Source organism: Neophocaena asiaeorientalis, unplaced genomic scaffold, assembly GCF_003031525.2.
Source record: "Neophocaena asiaeorientalis asiaeorientalis breed wild unplaced genomic scaffold, Neophocaena_asiaeorientalis_V1.1 scaffold82, whole genome shotgun sequence".
NCBI lineage: Eukaryota > Metazoa > Chordata > Mammalia > Artiodactyla > Phocoenidae > Neophocaena > Neophocaena asiaeorientalis.
This window is the reverse complement of record NW_020173068.1, coordinates 9,308,095-9,328,142: the sequence shown is the minus strand read 5'-3', so window position 1 is coordinate 9,328,142 and position 20,048 is coordinate 9,308,095. Positions and strand designations below refer to the sequence as shown.

General features: G+C 41.4%; 1 protein-coding gene across 2 annotated transcripts in view; it reads right to left on the bottom strand.

Annotated features, from left to right (window-relative positions):
* RPRD1B (regulation of nuclear pre-mRNA domain containing 1B) overlaps window positions 1–20,048 on the bottom strand; it is an 80,135-nt gene that overhangs the window by 5,068 nt on the left and 55,019 nt on the right. The window contains exon 7 of one of the 2 annotated variants that reach the window (XM_024742916.1): window positions 18,742–18,892. In XM_024742916.1, coding sequence (XP_024598684.1) covers window positions 18,743–18,892 — 150 coding nt within the window. In that variant the 3' untranslated portion in view covers window position 18,742. Of the gene's footprint in view, window positions 1–16,296; window positions 18,893–20,048 lie in introns of those variants that run through there. The other variant, XM_024742915.1, reaches the window with a different exon arrangement.

Below are 20,048 nucleotides of genomic sequence, written 5' to 3'. Positions count from 1 at the left end.
GGCATTTGAGTTTGCAGCCCCTGTTCTATTGAGATTTGCGAATCCCCTCTGTAACTATTCCCCAGATAAGGGGTCACATAGGCACTGTTTGTTGCCTCCAGGGAGTTTGCTTCCAGTCTGTTCCATGGTTGGCCACGTAGATGGTGGTGGGGAGAGAGAGCTTGATTTGAACCATGGCCGATCTGAATTCATGTATAACAGGTCATGCTGTAATGTACTTCCAAAGCCTAATGAACTTTAATTACCTCAGAACCAGGACTGAACATGCTTGTTTTGGTTGAGGCAGATAAGAAGGCCCCTCTTGGAAATGACTTCATAGACTGTCAAGCCATCGAAATGAAATCCAGATGCCACTGCATTCTGGGCAAACTAGGGGTCAAGTCTGGATGGCCCTTTGGAAGTTCTGAAGGCAACCAGTGCCGATATCAAGAGGGTTTGGAGGTCTGTCTTCAGGTTCTTGAGCAATGACAGCACTCAGATAAATTGCCTTTCTATGACCTTGCCAGGAGCTGTCACCACCAACCCGTGTTTCATAATCCATGGAGGTGGGGGAGTTTTAGAGTAAAGACAGGCCGCTGAGCACCCCATCAGGAGGTGGCCCAGGAAATCTGGGCAGACACTCTTGGAGAGTTCTTGGCAAGCTTCAAATTTTGGAACTTTAAAAGCAATGGCTTCGTTCCTACCACACGTATCAGCAGTCAAATCTCAAAGCCAACAGAAATATTAGAGTCCAGGAGTATTCGATATGGGAGAGCCCTTGTATGTTTCATCTCGTCTAACTCTCTACCTTAATTGAGAAGTACCCTACAGCACCCCGGACAAGAAGGGTCAGCCAGCCTTGGTGGGGCAATGTCTTCCTGATAATGGGTCAGAAGCTGTCCCCACTGAAACATCCAACTCCTGTCCCCACTTTTATCCTCAAAGTAAGAACCATTTTCATGCCTGCCTTTATCTATGTACATTGAGCACCACCATACTTGCCCTCTCATCTGCAGGCTAAACTGTTCCAAGTCATCCTTCCTGGGAGGCCTTGATTTTGAGGCCTAGCTACTGTCCTGCAATTGGCCAGTGCCCCTTTTCAGCATCTTTTCACAACAGCTGTGACCTTAAAAGGACACACTTCTTGCTCTATGGCCTCCAGAGAAGAACGGCTGAGTCCAGCTGTACCACATCCCAGGCTCACATGCCCAGTTTGCACTGATTGTTCCACATCAGTAAACAGCTTTTATTTATTTAACAAATACTCATGTAGCTCAGCTTACTTTAGCAATATTCATTAAATCCCCATAACCCTCGGAGTTACGAGTCTATTATTGTCATCCCTGGTGTACAGATGATGAAACCAAGACACAGGGAAGTAAAGTCACTCGGCCAAAGTACCAGTTAAGTGGGGAGGCTGGGGGGCTTCCCTGGTGACGCAGTGGCTAAGAATCCACCTGCCAATGCAGGCGACACGGGTTCGAGCCCTGATCTAGGAAGATCCCACATGCCGAGGACCAACTAAGCCGGTGCACGCCACAACTACTGAGCCTGCGCTCTAGAGCCCGCGACCCACAACTACGGAGCCCGCACGCCTCGAGCCCGTGCTCCACAAGAAGAAGCCACCGCAATGAGAAGCCCGTGCACCGCAACGAAGAGTGGCCCCCACTCGCCGCAACTAGAGAAAGCCCTCGCGCAGCAATGAAGACCCAACGCAGCCATAAATAAAATAAAATAAAATAAAATTTAAAAAGTGGGGAGACTGGGACTCAAACTCAGATCATTGGAGTCTGGAGCTGGTGCCCGTAACCTCCCTGTGCTGCCTCTCTGTGCAGTTGTTCATGTTAAGCACAGTGATGAAGATCTCTAGGGAGATCTGGAAATACTTTGTCTCCTGGGTAAGTCAGCCTCAACCTGAGATGTGAAGTGACTTGCCTTAAGTCACTCCATTCTGCAGTGATGGAGTTGGGACTTCACCTGGGTTCCAAGTTCAGGGCTCTTTGCTCTAGCCTAGAGCATGCCGAGTGGACTCATCAGATTTAATTGAAGGGGAATCCTCCAGGGGAGCAACATCACAAAGATCCTACCCAGGGAAGTGAAATGCATTCTAACCTGGCTTTGAGCCCACATGCATATCTAACAGTCCACAATTACCCAGTGGGTTCCTGGTCCAGGGAGACAAAAACTAATTAACCTAAGCGTCTGATATTTTGAAAGTGCACATGTTAGGAAATACATGGAGACCTCATTAATTCATACCCCAATAATTCAGCAGTCATCATGGTCTCTTGTTGGGCTGAAGTACATATTACATTAACCCAGAGATGGGCAGACTTTTGTAAAGGGTCAGATAGTATATATGTTGGGAAATGTGGTCATACACAGCCTGTTGACTCCTGCACAGCTGCATGAACGTGTTCCTGGGGCCTGAAACATTTCCTAACAGGAAGGTAAGGAGCCCTCACAGCTAGTGCTGGGCATATCACCTTGTTTGCAAATATCTTTCCCCTGCTAACAGGTTTGATGTATATGTCTTTGTTCTGCTTAAGTGGCATTTGGCCAACCCCACTGCTTATATCTGTTCCTGGGGAGAGGGAACAGGGTCCTCCTCCTGCAGCACAATGAGGGGCACATGCAGACCATCTTCCTGTGTCAGCTGCAGGACAGGACCCGCTGACCATGGGGAACCAGTGCTATTAAAGCAGGTCTTGCTTTCTTCTGTGAGTAAAGCATCATTCCATCCAGTGCCTATGTGAGCTGTGTCTTACTTGGTGACTCCGACACCTGAAACCACGCACCTTAAATTTCTTACTATCTCTGCCTTTTAATTGAGGTATTTAGACATTTAATGTGATTACTGATATGATCAGATTTTAGCATATCACCTTGCTATTTGTTTTCTACATGTCTCATCTATTCTTTGCTTCATTTTTTCCTTTTTCTGCCTTCTTCTGGAATATTTGAAAATAATTTTTATGATTTCATTGCATCTCCTCTGTTCACTTATTAGCTACAGCCATTTTCATGGTTGTTTTAGACTTTTTAGTGTATATTTTTACCTTATCACATTCTACTCTCAAGTGACATTATAACACATCACGAATACTATAAGATCCTTATAATACTACTTCCATTTCTCCCCCTTCTGACTTTATGCTTTTGTTGTCATATATTTTGCTTTCTTGTATGTTATAAAACTCGAAGTACATTATTATTTTTGTTTAAACAATTACCTTTCTTTTAAGATTTTCTTTTTGATGTGGAACATTTTTAAAGACTTTATTGAAATTGTTACAATATTGCTTCTGTTTTATGTTTTGGTGTTTTGGCCACAAGGCATGTGGGATCTTAGCTCCCTGACCAGGGATTGAACCCACACCCATGCATTGGAAGGCGAACTCTTAACCACTGGACCACCAGGGAAGTCCCTCGATTATCTTTTAAAGACATTTAAATTATAAGAAAAAAAATTATATACTTCCCCATGGAGTTATTTTCAGTGCTCTCCATTCCTTTGTGTAGATCCAGATTTCTATCTTGGTATCATTCTTCTTCAGATACCATTTCTTATTGTTCAGGTCTACTGGTGATGAATTATTTCAGCTTTTGTTGCTTTGAAAACATTTTTCTTTCGTTTCCATTTTTTCTCTCTTTTTAAAAATTAAAGTAAAATTGACTTACAATATTAAATTAGTTTCAGGGATCAAAACAATATTAAATTAGTTTCAGGGGTACAATATAATGATTCAATATTTTTATACATTACAAAATGATCACGAGAAGTCTAGTTAACATCTGTCACCATACAAAGTTATTCCAATATTATATTCCCTATGCTAAACATTACATCCCATGACTTAGTTATTTTATAATTGGAAGTTTATACCTCTTAATCTCCCTCACCTAGTTCATTCCAATATTATATTCCCTATGCTAAACATTACATCCCATGACTTAGTTATTTTATAATTGGAAGTTTATACCTCTTAATCTCCCTCACCTATTTCATTCCACACTATCCCCTCTGGCAACCACCAGTTTGACCTCTATATCTATGAGTCTGTTTCTGTTTTGTTTGTTCAGTTTGTTTTTTAGATTCCACATATAGTGAAATCATATGGTATTTGTCTTTCTCTGACTTATTTCACTTAGCATAATACCCTCTAGGTCCACCCATGTTGTCACAAATGGCAAGATTTCATTCGTTTTTATAGCTGAGTAATATTCCATTGTGTATATATACACCACATCTTCTTTATCCATTCATCTGTTGATGGGCACTTCGGTTGCTTCCATATCTTGGCTATATTGTAAATAATGCTGCAATGAACATAGGGGCACATGTTTCTTTTAGAATTAGTGTTTTTGTTTTCTTCACAAAAATACCCAGAAGTGGAACTGCTGGATCATATGGCAGTTCTATTTTTAATTTTTTAAAGACTCTCCATACTGTTTTCCACAGCAGATGTACCAATTTACATCCCCACCAACAGTGCACGAGGGTTCTCTTTTTCTCCACATCCTCACCAGTACTTGTTATTTCTTGTATTTTTGCTGATAGCCATTCTGACAGGTATGAGGTAATATCTCATCGTGGTTTGATTTGCATTTTCCTGATGATTAGTGATGTTGAGCATCTTTTCATGTGTCTGTTGGCCACCTGTGTGTCTTATTTGGAAAAAAAGGTCTATTCAGGTTCTCTGCTCTTTTTTTTTTCCTCTGCCCATTTAAAAAAAAAAAATAGGGTTTTTTTTTGATGAGTTATATATTTTGGGTATTAACCTCTTTTTGCCAAATTGTTCACACACACCTTCTCCCACTCAGGTTTTTGAAAAATTTCCTGATTTAACAATCCATTGCTTGTTTAGTAGCATATTGTTTAGCCTCCATGTGTTTGTGTTTCATGTAGTTTTTTTTTTCCTTGTATTTTATTTCTCATCTCATACCATCATGGTCAACAAAGATGCTTGATATGATTTCAATCTTCTTAAATTTATTGAGACTTGTTTTGTGGTCCAGGATGTGATCTATCCTGAAGAATGTTCTATGTGCACTTGAAAAGAATGTGTACTTTGCTGCTTCTGGATAAAATGTTCTATAAGATATCTACTAAATTAATCTGGTCTAATGTGTTGGTCAACGCCAGTGTTTTCTTACTGATTTTCTATCTGGGTGATCTGTCCATTGATGTAAGTGGGGTGTTAAAAGTCCCCTACTATTATTGTGTTACTATACATTTCTCCCTTTATAGTCATTATTTGCCATATGTATTTAGGTGCTCCTCTGTTGGGTGAATATATATTTTAAATTGTTTTATCTTTTTGTTGGGTTGATCCCTTTATCATTATGTAATGTCCTTCCTTGTCTCTTGTTACAGTCTTTGTTTTGAAGTCTATTTTATCTAATCATTGCTACCCCAGCTTTCTTTTAGTTTCCATTTGAATGGAATTCATTTTACCATCCCTTCACTTTCAGTCTGTGTGTGTCTTTAGATCTAAAGTGAGTCTTTGTAGGCAGCATATACATGGGTCTTGTTTTTTATCCATTCAGCCACTCTGTCTTTCATGGAGCATTTGGTCCATTTACATTTAAAGAAATTATTGATAGGTATGTACTTATTGCCATTTTGTTTGTTTCACGGTTGTTTTTGTAGTTCCTTTTTTCTTCTTTTGTTGTCTTCCCTTGTGATTTGATGACTATCTTTAGTGTTGTGTTTGAATTCCTTTCTCTTTTTTTGGTGTGTGTATTACAGATTTTTGGTTTGTGGTTACCATGAGACTCATATATAACTATGTAAATATGATTATTTTAAGTTGATGATCTCTTAAGTTCAACACATTCTAACAACCAAGCATTTTTATTCCTCCTATCCATATTTAATGTTTTTGACATCATATTTTACATCTTCATGTTTTCTTTATCTCTTACTTATTGTGGATATAGATGATTTTATTACTTTTGACTTTTAACCTTCCTGCTAGCTTTATAAGTGATTGATCTACTATCTTTACTATATGTTTGCCTTTACCAATAAGATTTTTCCTTTTATAATTTTCATATATCTAGTTGTAGTCTCTTCTGCCTAGAGAAGTCCCTTTAACATTTCTTGTAAAGCTAGTGCTGAACTATTTTAGCTTTTGCTTAACTGTGAAACTTTTAAAAAATATTTATTTTCTTTATTTTTTTGGCTGCGTCAGGTCTTAGTTGCAGCACGCAGGATCTTCGTTGAGGCATGCGGGATCTTTCATTTTGGCATGCAGTCTCTTCGCTGCAGCTCTCAGGCTTCTAATTGTGGCATGTGGGCTTCGCTCTAGTTGTGGCGTGTGGTTTTCTCTCTCTAGTTGTGGCGTGCAGGCTCCAGGGCACATGGGCTCTGTAGTTGTAGCGCACGGGCTCCAGAGAGTGTGGTCTCTGTAGTTTGCGGCACGTGGGCTCTCTCATTGAGGTGCCTGAGCTCAACAGTTGTGGTGCGCGGGCTTAGTTGCCCTGTGGCGTGTGGGATCTTAGTTCCCCAACCAGGGATCAAACCCACGTCCCCTGTATTGGAAGGCATATTCTTTACCACTGGACCACCAGGGAAGTCCCTGTGAAACTCCTGATCTCTCTTTCAAATCTAAATAATAGTCTTGCTGGGTAGAGTATTCTTGGTCGTAGGTTTTTTCCTTTCATCACTTTAAATTTATCATGCTATTTATTCCCTTTAGACCTGCAAAGTTTCTGATGAAAAGTCAGTTGATAGTCTAATGGGAGTTCCCTTCTATGTAACTGGTTGCTTTTCTCTTGCTGCTTTTAAGATTCTCTATCTTTTCTTGCCAGTTTAATTATAATGTGTCTTGGTGTGGACCTTTTTGGGCTCATCTAGTTGGGACTTTCTGTGCTTCCTGGACCTAGATGTCTGTTACCTCTCCTAGGTTAAAAACATTTTCAGCTATTATCTCTTCAAATAGCAACCCCCCCTTCTCCTTCTGGGTCCCCTGTAACGGAAATGTTAATATGCTTGATGTTGACCCAGAGGTCTCTTAAACTGCCTTCATTGTTTCAAATTATGTTTTTCTTTGCTCTGTTCAGCTTGGGTAATTTCACTGTGCCTTCCAGTTCACTGCTCTGTTCCTCTGTATCATCTAATCTACTGTTGCTTCCTTCTAGTGTATTTTAAAATTTCAGTTATTGTATTCTTCAGCCCTATTTAGTTCTTTATATTTTCGCACTCTTCATTAATCTTCTCACATGTTCATTCATTCTTCTCCTGAGTTTGCTGAGTGTCGTTATGATCATTACTTTGAACTCTTTAGGGTGTAGGCTGATTATCTCCACTTCACTTAGTTCTTCTGGAGTTTTGTCTTGCTCCTTCGTCTGGAACATATTCCTATGTCTTCTCATTTTGCCTGTGTTTATTTCTGTATATTAGATAGGTTGGTTATGTTTCCTTATCTTGAAGAAGTGGCCTTATGTAGATGTCCTATGGGGCCCAGCATCACACTCCCCTCTGGCCACGAGAGCTGTATGCTCTAGGGGTGTCCCCTATGTGGGTGGCATGGGCCCTTTTGTTGTAACAGGGCCTACTACTATGGGTGTGCTAGTAAGGGGGTGCTGGGCCTTGGTCTGGTTGGCTGCCAGGCCTTGCCTTGTGCAGTGGTGGGCTGGGTTGGGTCCTGGGGCAGCTGACTGCTTGGTTTGGGGGGTCCTGGGACTGGTGCTGGTCTGCTGGCAGGTGGGTAAAACCCTGGCACTAATGGGTTAGAGAGAAGACTGCAAAGTGATGCTTACCACCACCAGTGTCCTCATGGTAGAACAAGCTCCCCCAGATGGCTGCCTCCAGTGTCTGTGTCCCCAAGGAGAAGCCCAATCGCCTCCTGCCTTTCCAGGAGGCTCTCTAAAGTTAGCATGAGGGTCTGATCCAGGATCCTTTCAAATTACTGCCTCTGCACAGGGACCTGGAATATGTCCGATTTTGTGAGGGGGGCAAACTCCCTATTTCCCACAGCTCTCCAGCTCTCCTGTATGCAAGCCTGCTGGCCTTCAAAGTCAATGTTCTAGGGCTTATCTTCTCAGTGCAGGACCCGTAGGCTGGGTGGCCTGATGTGGGGCTCAGATCTCTCACTCCTTGGGAAGAACCTCTACAATTGTGATCATGCTCTCAACTGTGTGTCACCTACCTGGGTGTGTGGGTCCTAGATTTACTGTATCTTCACCTCTCCTACCCACCTTGTTGTAGTTCTTTATGTCATTAGTTGTGGAAAATCTTTTCTGCTAGCCTCCAAGTTGTTCTCATAGATAGTTGCTCTCTAAACAGTTATAATTTTGGCATGCCTGTGGGAGGAGGTGAGTTCAAGGTCTTCCTACTCTGCCGTCTTGGCCACACCCCCACCCATTTTTTAAGGACATTTTTGCTAAATACAGAATTCTACATTTCCCCCCACTTCAACACTTTAAAGGTGTCATGCCATTCCATTCTGGTTTGCATAGTTTATGATGAGAAGTCTGCTGCTAGTCTGATCTTTGTTCCTTGGTATATGTTTCTTCTTATTCATTATCAGTGGTTTAGCAATTTCACTATGATGTGTCTTAGGATGTAAGTTTTTTTCATGTTTGTTCTTCTTGAGGACTACTGAGTTTCTTGGACCTATGCCCCTTTAACATTTTTATATTTGGGGAATGGCCATTATTTCTTCAAATATGTTTTCTGTCTCTTTCTCTCTTTCCTCTCCTTCTGGTATGTATTTCTGACAGTTGGTATTGTTTCACAGGCTACTCTTTTCATTCCCTTTCCAGTATTTTCTCTTTGTGCTTCATTCTGAATAATATCTATTTCTGTGCCTTTAATTTCACTGATCTTTTCTTCTGCAGGGTCTAATTTCTTCTGCTGTTAATCCCATTCAGTTTATTTTAATTTCAGATAGTCTATGTATCATCTCCAAAAATTTGATTTGGATTTTTAAAAAATACATTCTATGTCTTTCCTCATTATGTTCATGTTTTCCTTTATATATCCTTGAGCATTTATAATGTTAATAATATCTGTTTAAAATCTTTGTCAGCTAATTCTATCATCTGTGTCGTTTTGGATCTGCTGAATTATTTTTCTCCTAGTTCTGATCATATTTTTCTGCTACTTTGGTGATTTTTTTTGTGTGCCAAATATAATAAACTTTACATTGTTGAGTGTTGGGTTTTGTTGTATTTCTTTAAACAGTGCTGGACTTCGTTCTGCCAAGCAGTTACTTGCAGATCAGTTTGAGGATTAATACTGAGCTTGTTTTATGGCAGGCTAAAAGCAACCTTTACTCTAGGACTACTTTAGCCCCACCACAAAGGCATGACCTTTTCAGGATTCTATCCAACACTGTGTATTACAATGTCTCTTCTCTGGCTAGCAGAAACTTCAACTATTCCCAGATCTCTGTGAGCCCTGGGAATTACTGCTTTCTGTTTTTTCTTTCTCTGGTGGCATGGAGTTTCGTCCCACATATGTCCTGATCAGAACTTACCTAAGGGTCAAGGGAGCCCTCTGTGGATCTTCTGAGCTCTGCCTCTATGAAGCTACCTTCTCTCTGTTATTTGTCCATGTAAATTTTAGCTGCCTCAGCTTTCCTGAACTCTGACCCCTGTCTCCCAGTTCAGTGATACAGTGGGTGTCTGTTTCCCCATCTCTGTGAAGACTGGAAAAATCCTAAATGAGTAAGATGGGCAATCCACCTCTTCCTGTGTGTTTTCCTTCTCTCAGGGAGTCACAGCCCTGAGATGTCCCAAATGCTTCCTGATGTCCAATGTCTGAAAACGTTTGCCTCGTATATTTTGTCTGCTTTTCTAGTTGTTTATGGCAGAAGGCAATTCCCACAGCACTTAATCCTTCATGGGTAGAACTGAAAATCTCTATCCTAGTTGTTTTCACCATTGGTTTATACTTTAAAGTATCATTTAACTAATAGATGATGACTTCATTAAAAGTTGTTAGAGACAGTTTAAGAAAATTGTGTTGGGAGTTAGTTCATGAATATTTTTGAGTTTCACAATTCTACCAGGAAGTTAGGCTCTGTCAAGATTTTATGAAAAGTTGAACTAGGAAAAGATCTTCAGGGTTAAGTCGAATTGATCAAGACACAACCCATTACTTAACCTTTAAATTCACTTTTTAAAGTGTTCAAGATTTTGACAAGGGTGCCAAGACCACTCAAGGGGAAAAAATAATCTCTTCAACAAATGGTACTGGGTGAGATAACTGAATATCCATAAGCAAGAATGAAGTTGAACTCTTACCTCACACTGTACACAAACACTAACTAAAAAATGCACCAATGACCTAAATATAAGAGCTAAAAGTGTAAAATCCTAGAAGAAAACATAGGAGTAAACTTTCATGACCTTGGATCTGCAGTGTTTACTTAGATATAACACCAAAAGCACAAACAGCACAAGAAAAAATAGATCACAGACCTCATCAAAATTTAAAACTTATATACATCAAAGGACACTATCAAGAGTGAAAAGACACCTACAAGATAGGAGAAAATATCTGCAAACCATGTATCTGATAACAGTCTAGTATCCAAAATATATAAAGAACTCTTACAACTCAACAACAGAGACAACCCAATTCAAAAATGGGCAAAGGACCTGAACAGACATTTCTCCAAAGATATACAAAGAACATTAAGTACATGAAAAGAAGCACAATGTCATTAGTCATTAGGAAAATGCAAATCAAGCCCACAATGAGAGAGCACTTCATACCCACTAGGATAGCTATTGTTATGGGTTGAATTGTGTCCCCTCCCCTGCAAAATATGTTGAAGTACTAACCCCTGGTATCTGAGACTTTGACCTTATTGGGAAATAAGGACTTTATAGATGTAATCAAGTTAAGATGAGGTGATTAAGGTGGGCCTCAATCTAATATGACTGGTTTACTTATAAAAGGGGGAAATTCGGACAAAGGCACAGAGGGAAGATGGCCATGTGAAGATGGAGTCAGAGATTACAGTCATGCTACCACAAGCCAAGGAATGCCTGGGGCTACCAGAAACTGGAGGAGGCAAGGAAGGATCCTCCCCTAGTGACCTGGAGGGAACATGGCCCTGTGAACACCTTGATTTTGGATTTCTAGCCTACAGAACTATGAGACAATGAATTTGCTGTTTTAAGCTACCCAGTTTGTGGCACTTTCTTATGGAGCCCTAGGACACCAACACAGCTATAATTTTAGAAATGGAAAATAACAAGTGTTGGCAAATGTGACGGCTAATTTTATGTGGCTGGGCCACGGTGCCCCTATATTTGGTTGAACATTATTTTGGATGTTTCTGTGGTGTTTTTAGGATAAGATTAACATTTAAATGGATGGACTTTTGAGAAAATCAGATTACCTTCCACAATGTGAGTAACCCATCAAAGGTCTTAATAAAACAAAGACTGACATCTCCCCTTGAGCAAGAAGGAATTATGCCAGCAGACTGTCTTTGGACTAAAACTGCACCTATTTCTTGGGTCTCCAGGTGCTGGCCTACCCTGCAGATTTTGGACTTACTAAGCCTCCACAACTGTGTGAGCAAATTCCTTAAAATAAATCCCTATCTATCTACCTACCTATATCAATATCCTATTGATTCTATTTCTCTGGAAAACCCTAACACAGCAAGGATGTGGAGAAATTGGAACCCTCATCCATTGCTGATGGAAATGTAAATGGTGCAGCCATTGTGGAAAATCATTTGGTGGTTCCTCAATTAGTTAAACACAGAGTTATCAAATGATCCAGGATTTCCACTCCAAGGTATATATCTAAAAGAATTGAAAACAGGTGTTCAAACAAAAATTTGTACAAGAATATTCATAGCAACACTATTGACAACAGAAGATAAAAACAACTCAAATGTCCATCAACTGACTGATAAATATTGATGGATATCCATACAATGGAATATTGTTCAACCATTAAAAAAATAAAATTCTGATAAATGCTATAACATGAATGAATGTTGAAAACACTATGGTGAGTGGACAAAGTCAGACGCAAAGATCACACATTGTAAAATTCCATTTATATTAAATATCCAGAATAGGCAATTTCATAAAGACAAAAAGCAAATTAGTGGTTGCCAGGGGGTTGGGAGTAGGAGTGACTGCTTAATGGCTATGGGGTTGCCTTTTGAGGGGATGAAGATATTCTAAAACTAGGTTGTGATGGCTGCACAACATCGTGAATGTATTAAATACCAATGAATCATACACTTTTAAAATGGCTAAAATGGTTAATTTATATTGCGTATTTTACTACAATTTTAAAAAGTGTTCAAATACACAGAAGGATAATTCTTGAACTTACTAATTAAGAAACAAATTGAAGATGTGGAAATGGAACTTTTTAAGTTAACAAAAATAAAACAAATCAAGAATTAAAGGTCGGGCTTCCCTGGTGGTGCAGTGGTTAGGAATCCGCCTGCCAATGCAGGGGACATGGGTTCGAGCCCTGGTCCAGGAAGATCCCACATGCCACAGAGCAACTAAGCCTGTGTGCCACAACTACTGAGCCTGTGCTCTAGAGCCCACGAGCCACAACTACTGAGCCCGTGTGCCACAACTACTGAAGCCTGCGCGCCTAGAGCCCATGCACCACAAAAAGAGAAGCCATCGCAATGAGAAGCCTGAGCACCACAACGAAGAGTAGCGCCCGCTCACCGCAACTAGAGAAAGCCCGTGCGCAGCAATGAAGACCCAACGCAGCCAAAAATAAAATAAATAAAATTTAAAAATTAAAAAAAAAAAAGAATTAAAGGTCATAAAATATGTGTAACCATTGCGATAAACAAGTAGTCTTGTGGAACTATAATCACAAAGCAAGTTTTGTCTCCTACCGTCTCCTGAAATCCAACTTGTGGGACTAGCGTATCCCTTAGTTCTAGAAGAAAATCAGGCCTCTACAACTTCTCTAGTCAATCTTACATCATCATCATAATATCATCCTGTAGTCACACTTAAGATGCAAAACAGTCTCAGTTCAGAAGTTTAAACGTCCAATTCCATTATAATAAAAATGGCTTATCATTTGAAGTTGAGGCCTTCTCTGGGCCTGCTGCAGACCAGAAGCCAGCATCAGGGAAGTGAGGCCTTCTTTGTGTATTAAGGCTTCTGACCCTCCTGGGGTAGGGCCGTGGGAGTGAGGAAATGAAGGCAAAGCAAGAAAACAGCCCTAGTTGACGCTTTGTGGTGACTGGGCACTGACTTGGCAAGAGTTTAACTGTCTTTCTCATGTGGGCTCCTCCAACGCTCCTCAGGGTGGCTCATCTGTCCTCTCCTCTCTCCCTGTCATGCCATCTTCATGCCCCAGGGAGCCCTCAGGGGTGACGACTTCCCCATGGCTCTGCTTTTTGGTCCTTCATCAGCACCGCGAGTTGGAAGTTCATCTCCTGGAGTAAACCCTCGGCTCTTGCTCAGGCTCTGAGATGACCGCGTGCCAGTTCTATTGCACGCAGCCCACATCTGGTCCTTGGGAGGCAGAGACACATCCCTGGCCCAACAAGCTCTGGGAGTGGAGGCTGCACCCACCTCTGCCACCTCTCCTTTGCTCCATCATCAAAGCACCCAGCCAGCCACTGGTATCTCATCCTTTAGATTTTTCCAGGCCAGGGTCTGTACAGTCTATCAGATTGTCACCCTACAGGGGATGCACATATTAAGCTCCAATGAGGCCCTTTTCCCTAGCCTTGAGGTGAGTGCAACTGGCACCCATTACTCTTGCTGAGGAGACTCCAAACACACAAATGGCTCTCTTCAAAGAAATCCCCACCAAAAATTCTCCTTCTTCAACTCTTTTTTTTTGTGGTACGCGGGCCTCTCACTGCTGTGGCCTCTCCCGTTGCGGAGCACAGGCTCCGGACGCGCAGGCTCAGCGGCCATGGCTCACAGGCCTAGCCGCTCTGCGGCATGCGGGATCTTCCCAGACTGGGGCACGAACCCATGTCCCCTGCACCAGCAGGTGGACTCTCAACCACTGCGCCACCAGGGAAGCCCTCCTTCTTCAACTCTTAACTCTTCTTTTATATCCTTGATGTGGGTAAGGGAGTTTAAGATGGCTACAGGTTTTCGACCACCTCCATTATAAATACAGTATATGGTATACTTATGTGGTATCTATTGCTGCCTTGCAAAAAACATCTATTTTAACCTCTTGTTGCATGTGCATTTAAATAACTACAATCATCTGAATATAGTTAACAGCTACTATTGAGCCCCTACTTTGTCCCAGACATGGTACTAGGTCCTTTTTACAAACATCTCATTTAAAGTTATTAATAGGTATGCTTATAACTACCTTATCGATTTCGCAAGTTCATACAGATAACTGGCATTTAAAAATCTACAGAGTGAGGTATTATTAAGAAGATTCTCAATAGGAAAAAATATTCTGAAAGCCTAGTCACAGAACTTTAGATCTGGAAAGGACTTCATAGGTTAGTCAACCACACTCATCTCCTTTAAGCAGCAGCTGAGGTCCTGAAAGGCTGAGGGACTTGCCGTCGAAGGTCATCACAGTGAGAGGAGATCAGAAGATGGGGGTTATCATTTGCTACAGCTGCCTCTTATCTGTAAAAAGTATTAGGTAAATTCTAATGCATACTGCTAATTTTAAGATTTATCAAACCAGGGGTAGAAGTGAATTCTTAATGTAAAATAACTGTCTCAGAGTCTTAAAAAATTGAACAAACTGGGCTTCCAACACTAGGTAAAGCTGTGCGAATCCTAATATACTGTACAGGAGAATAAAGGATTCTTAATTGAATCTGTGCCTCAGAGTGGAAAAATGATTTTTAAATGGAAAATCCCACAGAGGTGGCAATGAGAAATGAGTTTAGCTAGATGAATGATCTTAAGAGAAAGCAAGAGAGCAAACCAGGTTGGAGGGTGGCTTTTTCTTAAAGATCTCAAATAAACTAAGCGCAGACTGTCCCCAGACAGTGAGCTACTGTGCTTACTCTCATCTTCCTAGTCTTGGCACTGACTCGTGTTTTGATCCTCACAGCCTCCAAGATTTCACGTAAACTTTAAAAAAAATAAGCGTTTACAGCACGATGATGATATTATTACTCTACCTATCAAATACTATTGAGAACCCAGAAAATGCCATCCAGCATTCTCAGACTTCAGTCCTGCATTCTTCTCCTGCAAGACAACAATCATATGCTTTAGGGCTGGCGGGTGTCCAGAAACAATTTAGTCCAATACACTTCAAAGATAAGAAAACTGAGGCCCAGAGAGGAAAGCACCTTGCCTAGGAAGGTCACACTGTTAATGGCTCTAATCACAGAGGTTAAGCATTTTGACAGATTCATGAACTCTTGGGTAGTTAGTGCCACCCTCAGCTCTGAGGACCTCAGAGTCACATTTTGTAGCCTGAAGTGCTAATTAAACCAGAGGAATTATGGACTTACTATTTATAGGCAGGAGTGAAGACATTAACTAGGCCATGAAACCTGGGGACACAGAAGGAGATCTTGTCTCCTGAGATTCACATATTACATTCAACCTTTATATTTTAAGACAGAACTTGGTTAATGCATAGCCTCAACTTTCCAAATCTGATCTTCATCTTGGGTTGCATTTAGCCTTGAAGGACCAGGGCTACAGCAGTTTTTTTGCGTCATGAGATAAACGGGATAAACTGGTAACTGTACTTCTTTTGGTAAATGCTGCCCTCACCCAGTAAGAAAGGTTAAAATCATCCTTCTAAACATATCAATTGCTTCAAAGGAAAGTATTTCAAACCATTTTTTGTTATTTTGAGTTTTAACCAGTAAAAGTCTCACCGAATTTAAAAGTGAAAAGAAACCCACAAAAAATGTTTTTAAAAGACATATCACTTGGGTTTGCAATTATCTCATGTTTATTTTACTGTTCAGAGTGGTTTTCACTGTACTGCCAAAATCAAATCTCTCTTACGAGGCCTAGTGGTACGAACAGAAGTGCTGAAATCAAAGAACTTGCAAGTTTTAATCTGTCGGAGACCGTGTGGTACTAGGCAAAGAGTCATTTAACCTCTCTCCATCAATCCCACTTCCGTACAATGAAGATAAAACTATGAAGGTATCTCTCCTGTGTACTGTGTGAATTGGCTAATTAAAGCTAATTAACCCCCTGGAAAGAACCAAAAAATACTCTAAGTGCTGAGTATTTATGGGCTACTAAACAGTCACAAAAACTCCTAAGAGACAAGACTCTGCAGAGACAGCACAATCTCTATTGATGATTACTAATTACCCACTGATTACAAACAAAGCTTTGGGTGCTCCCTAACAGGGGAGGGAAAAGAAACATTACACAATGTCATTCAACAACACCATCTTTATTCAAAAATATATATCTATGAGACATTTCAGAATATACTGCTACCGCCAATGGCAGCCTATACTTCTAAATAAAGTCCTAAATTAATATACAAATTTAAGCTTTAAAAATACTCTTTAAGAAAAAAAAACAGAACAAAAAACAAGGGAAGATTGAAGACTTTCTGAGGATGAAGACCTGAAGGAAAGGTCCTGGAGGCCAATGGATGCCCTAAGTATAGGAGAACACAGAACAAAATCCACCCACCCCGCCCTGCCAGATCACCTCACACATACAAGGAGAAAGGTTCATTTAAATTAAACAAATGAAGTAGAGAATTAAGAGTTAAAAAACAAAACAGAACTAACTTCCTTACAGGAAGTCCACTAGTAACAGGTGTTAAGAGGCCGACACATTCATTTACATAACTGCTAAAGTTTCATTTCTTGCTCTTGCTGTAATAATTATACACCAATTTCTAGTCAAAGACTCAATCAGATAAAACAGAGCAGTGGGCAAAATCCATTATGTTATAACATTTTCATCTAGCTGATGACAGCAGATATCTACTACACCTTTTTGGCTGGTTTGTGGCTGGTAAGAGTTTGCTTCCTTGGTGAAAGCAAGCACAGAGTTTGTGCAAGATGGGTCTGTTCAGAAGCAAGCTCAATCTGCGGGACTAAAGCAGCACACCACGCGGCGGGGTGGGGCTTATATGCAGAAACAGCAAAGACTGGAATTATTCTGCAATTTTAGTAAAAGTCATTTACTGCCCTATGGCCTCTGGGAGAAAAGCTTTATATATAGACTCATTAATTTAATAATGACAGGACAACAGGCAGTGTCAATATGCAAACAACACACAGACCGTATTCAATCTGAAAAATAGCTGAAATGCTACTAGGTTCTCCACAGAGTTAAACTGCACACCTGCTATGACTTTTTATCATTTTCACTTCACGGCAGGCAGGAAAGCTTCTTGAAGGGAAGCCTGTTACACTTTTAAAAACAGACGTTATGTTCTAACACGCTGAACATGTAAAATTACATGTAATTGGCTTTTTGGTAATCCTGAAAAGAGCAACTCAAAATAATGGAGATTCTGAAGCCCCCTCCACTGAATTCCTTTTTATATAGCTTTTGGATTTCAGCCTCTGGGCTATAATTCCTGTTACACTATTTGGGCAAATTGTTTTCTGCCCTTTCCAATGTCAAAAATAAGCCTGCCAAATTAGCATGATTTACAGTCAGCAGGCCTAACCTTTACTAAAAGCAAGGTAATAATCCTCTCTAACTACATTATATAGTCATAATGTCAGCTGGCATGATAATGGAATTAAGACTCCCAATTAATAACCCTCACTTTCCCCCTTCCCGAGATGAGCTATTCAGTAACATCTGACACAAAGTACTCCTCCTCCTAGGGGCACAAGGACACGTGCAGTGGTGTGAAGTGAAGGACAGACAAGCATGCACAGAGTGTCATATTTGCAGGGGAGATTTTCAAGTTTAGTCACCATGCTGTGGACACGTGCCCACACAGTGAATTAAATGTTAGTGTGTGCCCGACTCCCCAAAAGAAAGGGCCAAAGCAACACCCACGCAGAGCCCGGACTCCCAGAATGCCTTTAGCTTTGGGGGCCCACAGTGCCATTTCTAAGAACCGCCTTCACAACCAACTGGGGCAAAGATCATGTTTCGAGGAACGCGCTCTCTGACAGTGGGTGGCACCCTTGATAAGTGCAGCCTGGGAAGGTTGTTGGATAGGAACCTAAAGCAAATAACTTATGTTTAATTCATGCTTGTGATCTGTTAGTCGTTCTCTGAACTATGACTTGATGTCCCAGATCAGCTTTATTGCTAGATCCTCTAGTCTGCTCACACACGCACCTAACCTTTGACTACGCATTGTTGGAAGTCACAGTAAGGGAGGATCCGAGATTTGGCAAACTCTGTACGGCAGAGCTGCTCAACAGCCGTGCCTCCAACCTCTGGGGTGGATGGTGGCCAGGAAAGCCAACTACTCCAGAGTTGAGTCCCTCAGCAGAAGTTCAAGTGAACTTGAACAAGCCCAACTCAGAAAGGAGAAGCTGCTTTCATGACGCAATGCTGTCGGGAGAGACAAGATTCTTCTACACATGATTTTCATAACTTCTTGGGTGTAAAGAGAGAGCTAAGAATGGAAAACCAACAGGGGCGTGGAAACATGAAGTGAGTTTGTATGCTTTCCAAATATAAATCTAAACTGGATTCCATTCGCCACTGTCCGCAATTGTGCTCAACAGGAGAGGCTGGAGAGGAGAATCAGACCCTGCGGTTCTTTCTTGAGGCTGGGGGGGCTGAGCAGAAAGAGGGATAGAACCAGGGGCTACTAGGTTATTTCCAACCATGACTTGCCCTCTTCTTTCTGCTGGTACAGATGGGAGTCTGGGGCATGACACCTGCCTTAGTCAGTTGAAAACAGGTCACCAGCAGAGGGCAGGGGGGCCAAGCCCCCTGTGACGTTGGGCAGCAACGAGAGGTCTGGCAAGCTCTGAATATGGGACTTGAGTTCCTTGCGGACCTGGGTTACCCGAGCAAGCTTCTGTTTATATTCCTAAGGAGACAAAGAGAACACGATGCAGTTAAGTCTGTGTGTGCTGATGGTCAGGTTTAAAGAGCAGATACAGATACTCTCACCTTCTTGCTCTGTGTGCTCCTCACCAGAGAGCCCCTCCCCCATTCAGCTAAACATTCATTCAAACTCTCAAAAGGCAAAACTTTAAATAAAAAAAGGAAAGCTCAAGAGCTCAATACTGGCAACAGTGAATGAAATGGTATTCAGCTAAGCACCTGAGATTTGGAAGTAAAAAGTGATGTTCTGTATTTGCGGTGTCTTTGGTTCTTATCTATTTCAGAATACTTTATAAAATAAAATAAAGCCTAAGCTTTAAAATCATTTTGAAAACTCCACCTAGACATGGCTAGAAAAACCACTATAAAGCTATATTTTCTGTGTTAAACTTAGATTAACCCAGAGTTATTATCTTCATAGACAAGGACTACAGAAGCTTAAAATTCCCACTGCCACTGCCTGTGTCCAGGACTTCCTTGTTCCACACCTGAGAAGTGTGGCAAGGTCCAGCTGACGCCTTCTAGTAGACTCCCCTGAACAGACTTATCTTCCAGAAGCCCAGCTTTTCAAGTCACTCCTCTGAGAAAGGGAAGCACACTATCTCCATGACTGCTCCCAGCAGCAAGGTCTTCTTACAACTTCCCAACCCCCCATGCATATGCCAAAGCTTGCACAAGCCGTTTGTTCAGGATTCCCCTCAAGCCTGAAGGGATCTCTTTCTTCTCCTGGTCCTGACTCCTTCGCCTACTTGTTGAGTCCCACTCCTCTAGAAAAATCTTTCCTCCTTATCCAAGACGTTGGTCCCCATCTCCACTGGCCTTCCTGTGCACTGCGCCCCTAACAGACTGCTCTTAGGTACTCTCTCCATACATATAAGACTTCTATGTTCCCCTAAAATATGACTCCCCTGATGACAGGAACTGAATATACTATTTTCTTTCCTCAGCTCCCAGCTAAAAGGTCTTCTTGGTAAATCTGTATGGAGTAACAACTCTGGGCCATGTGAGATGTGTGGTTTACAACCCCTTTGGGGCTTGACTTTTTCCCTCTAACTGTGTCACCCTCCTTGGTGTTTCTGCAAAGATAAGGAGGTTCCTGAGGCTGGGCCCTTGGCGACTAAAGCGTCTCCTGCAGGAAG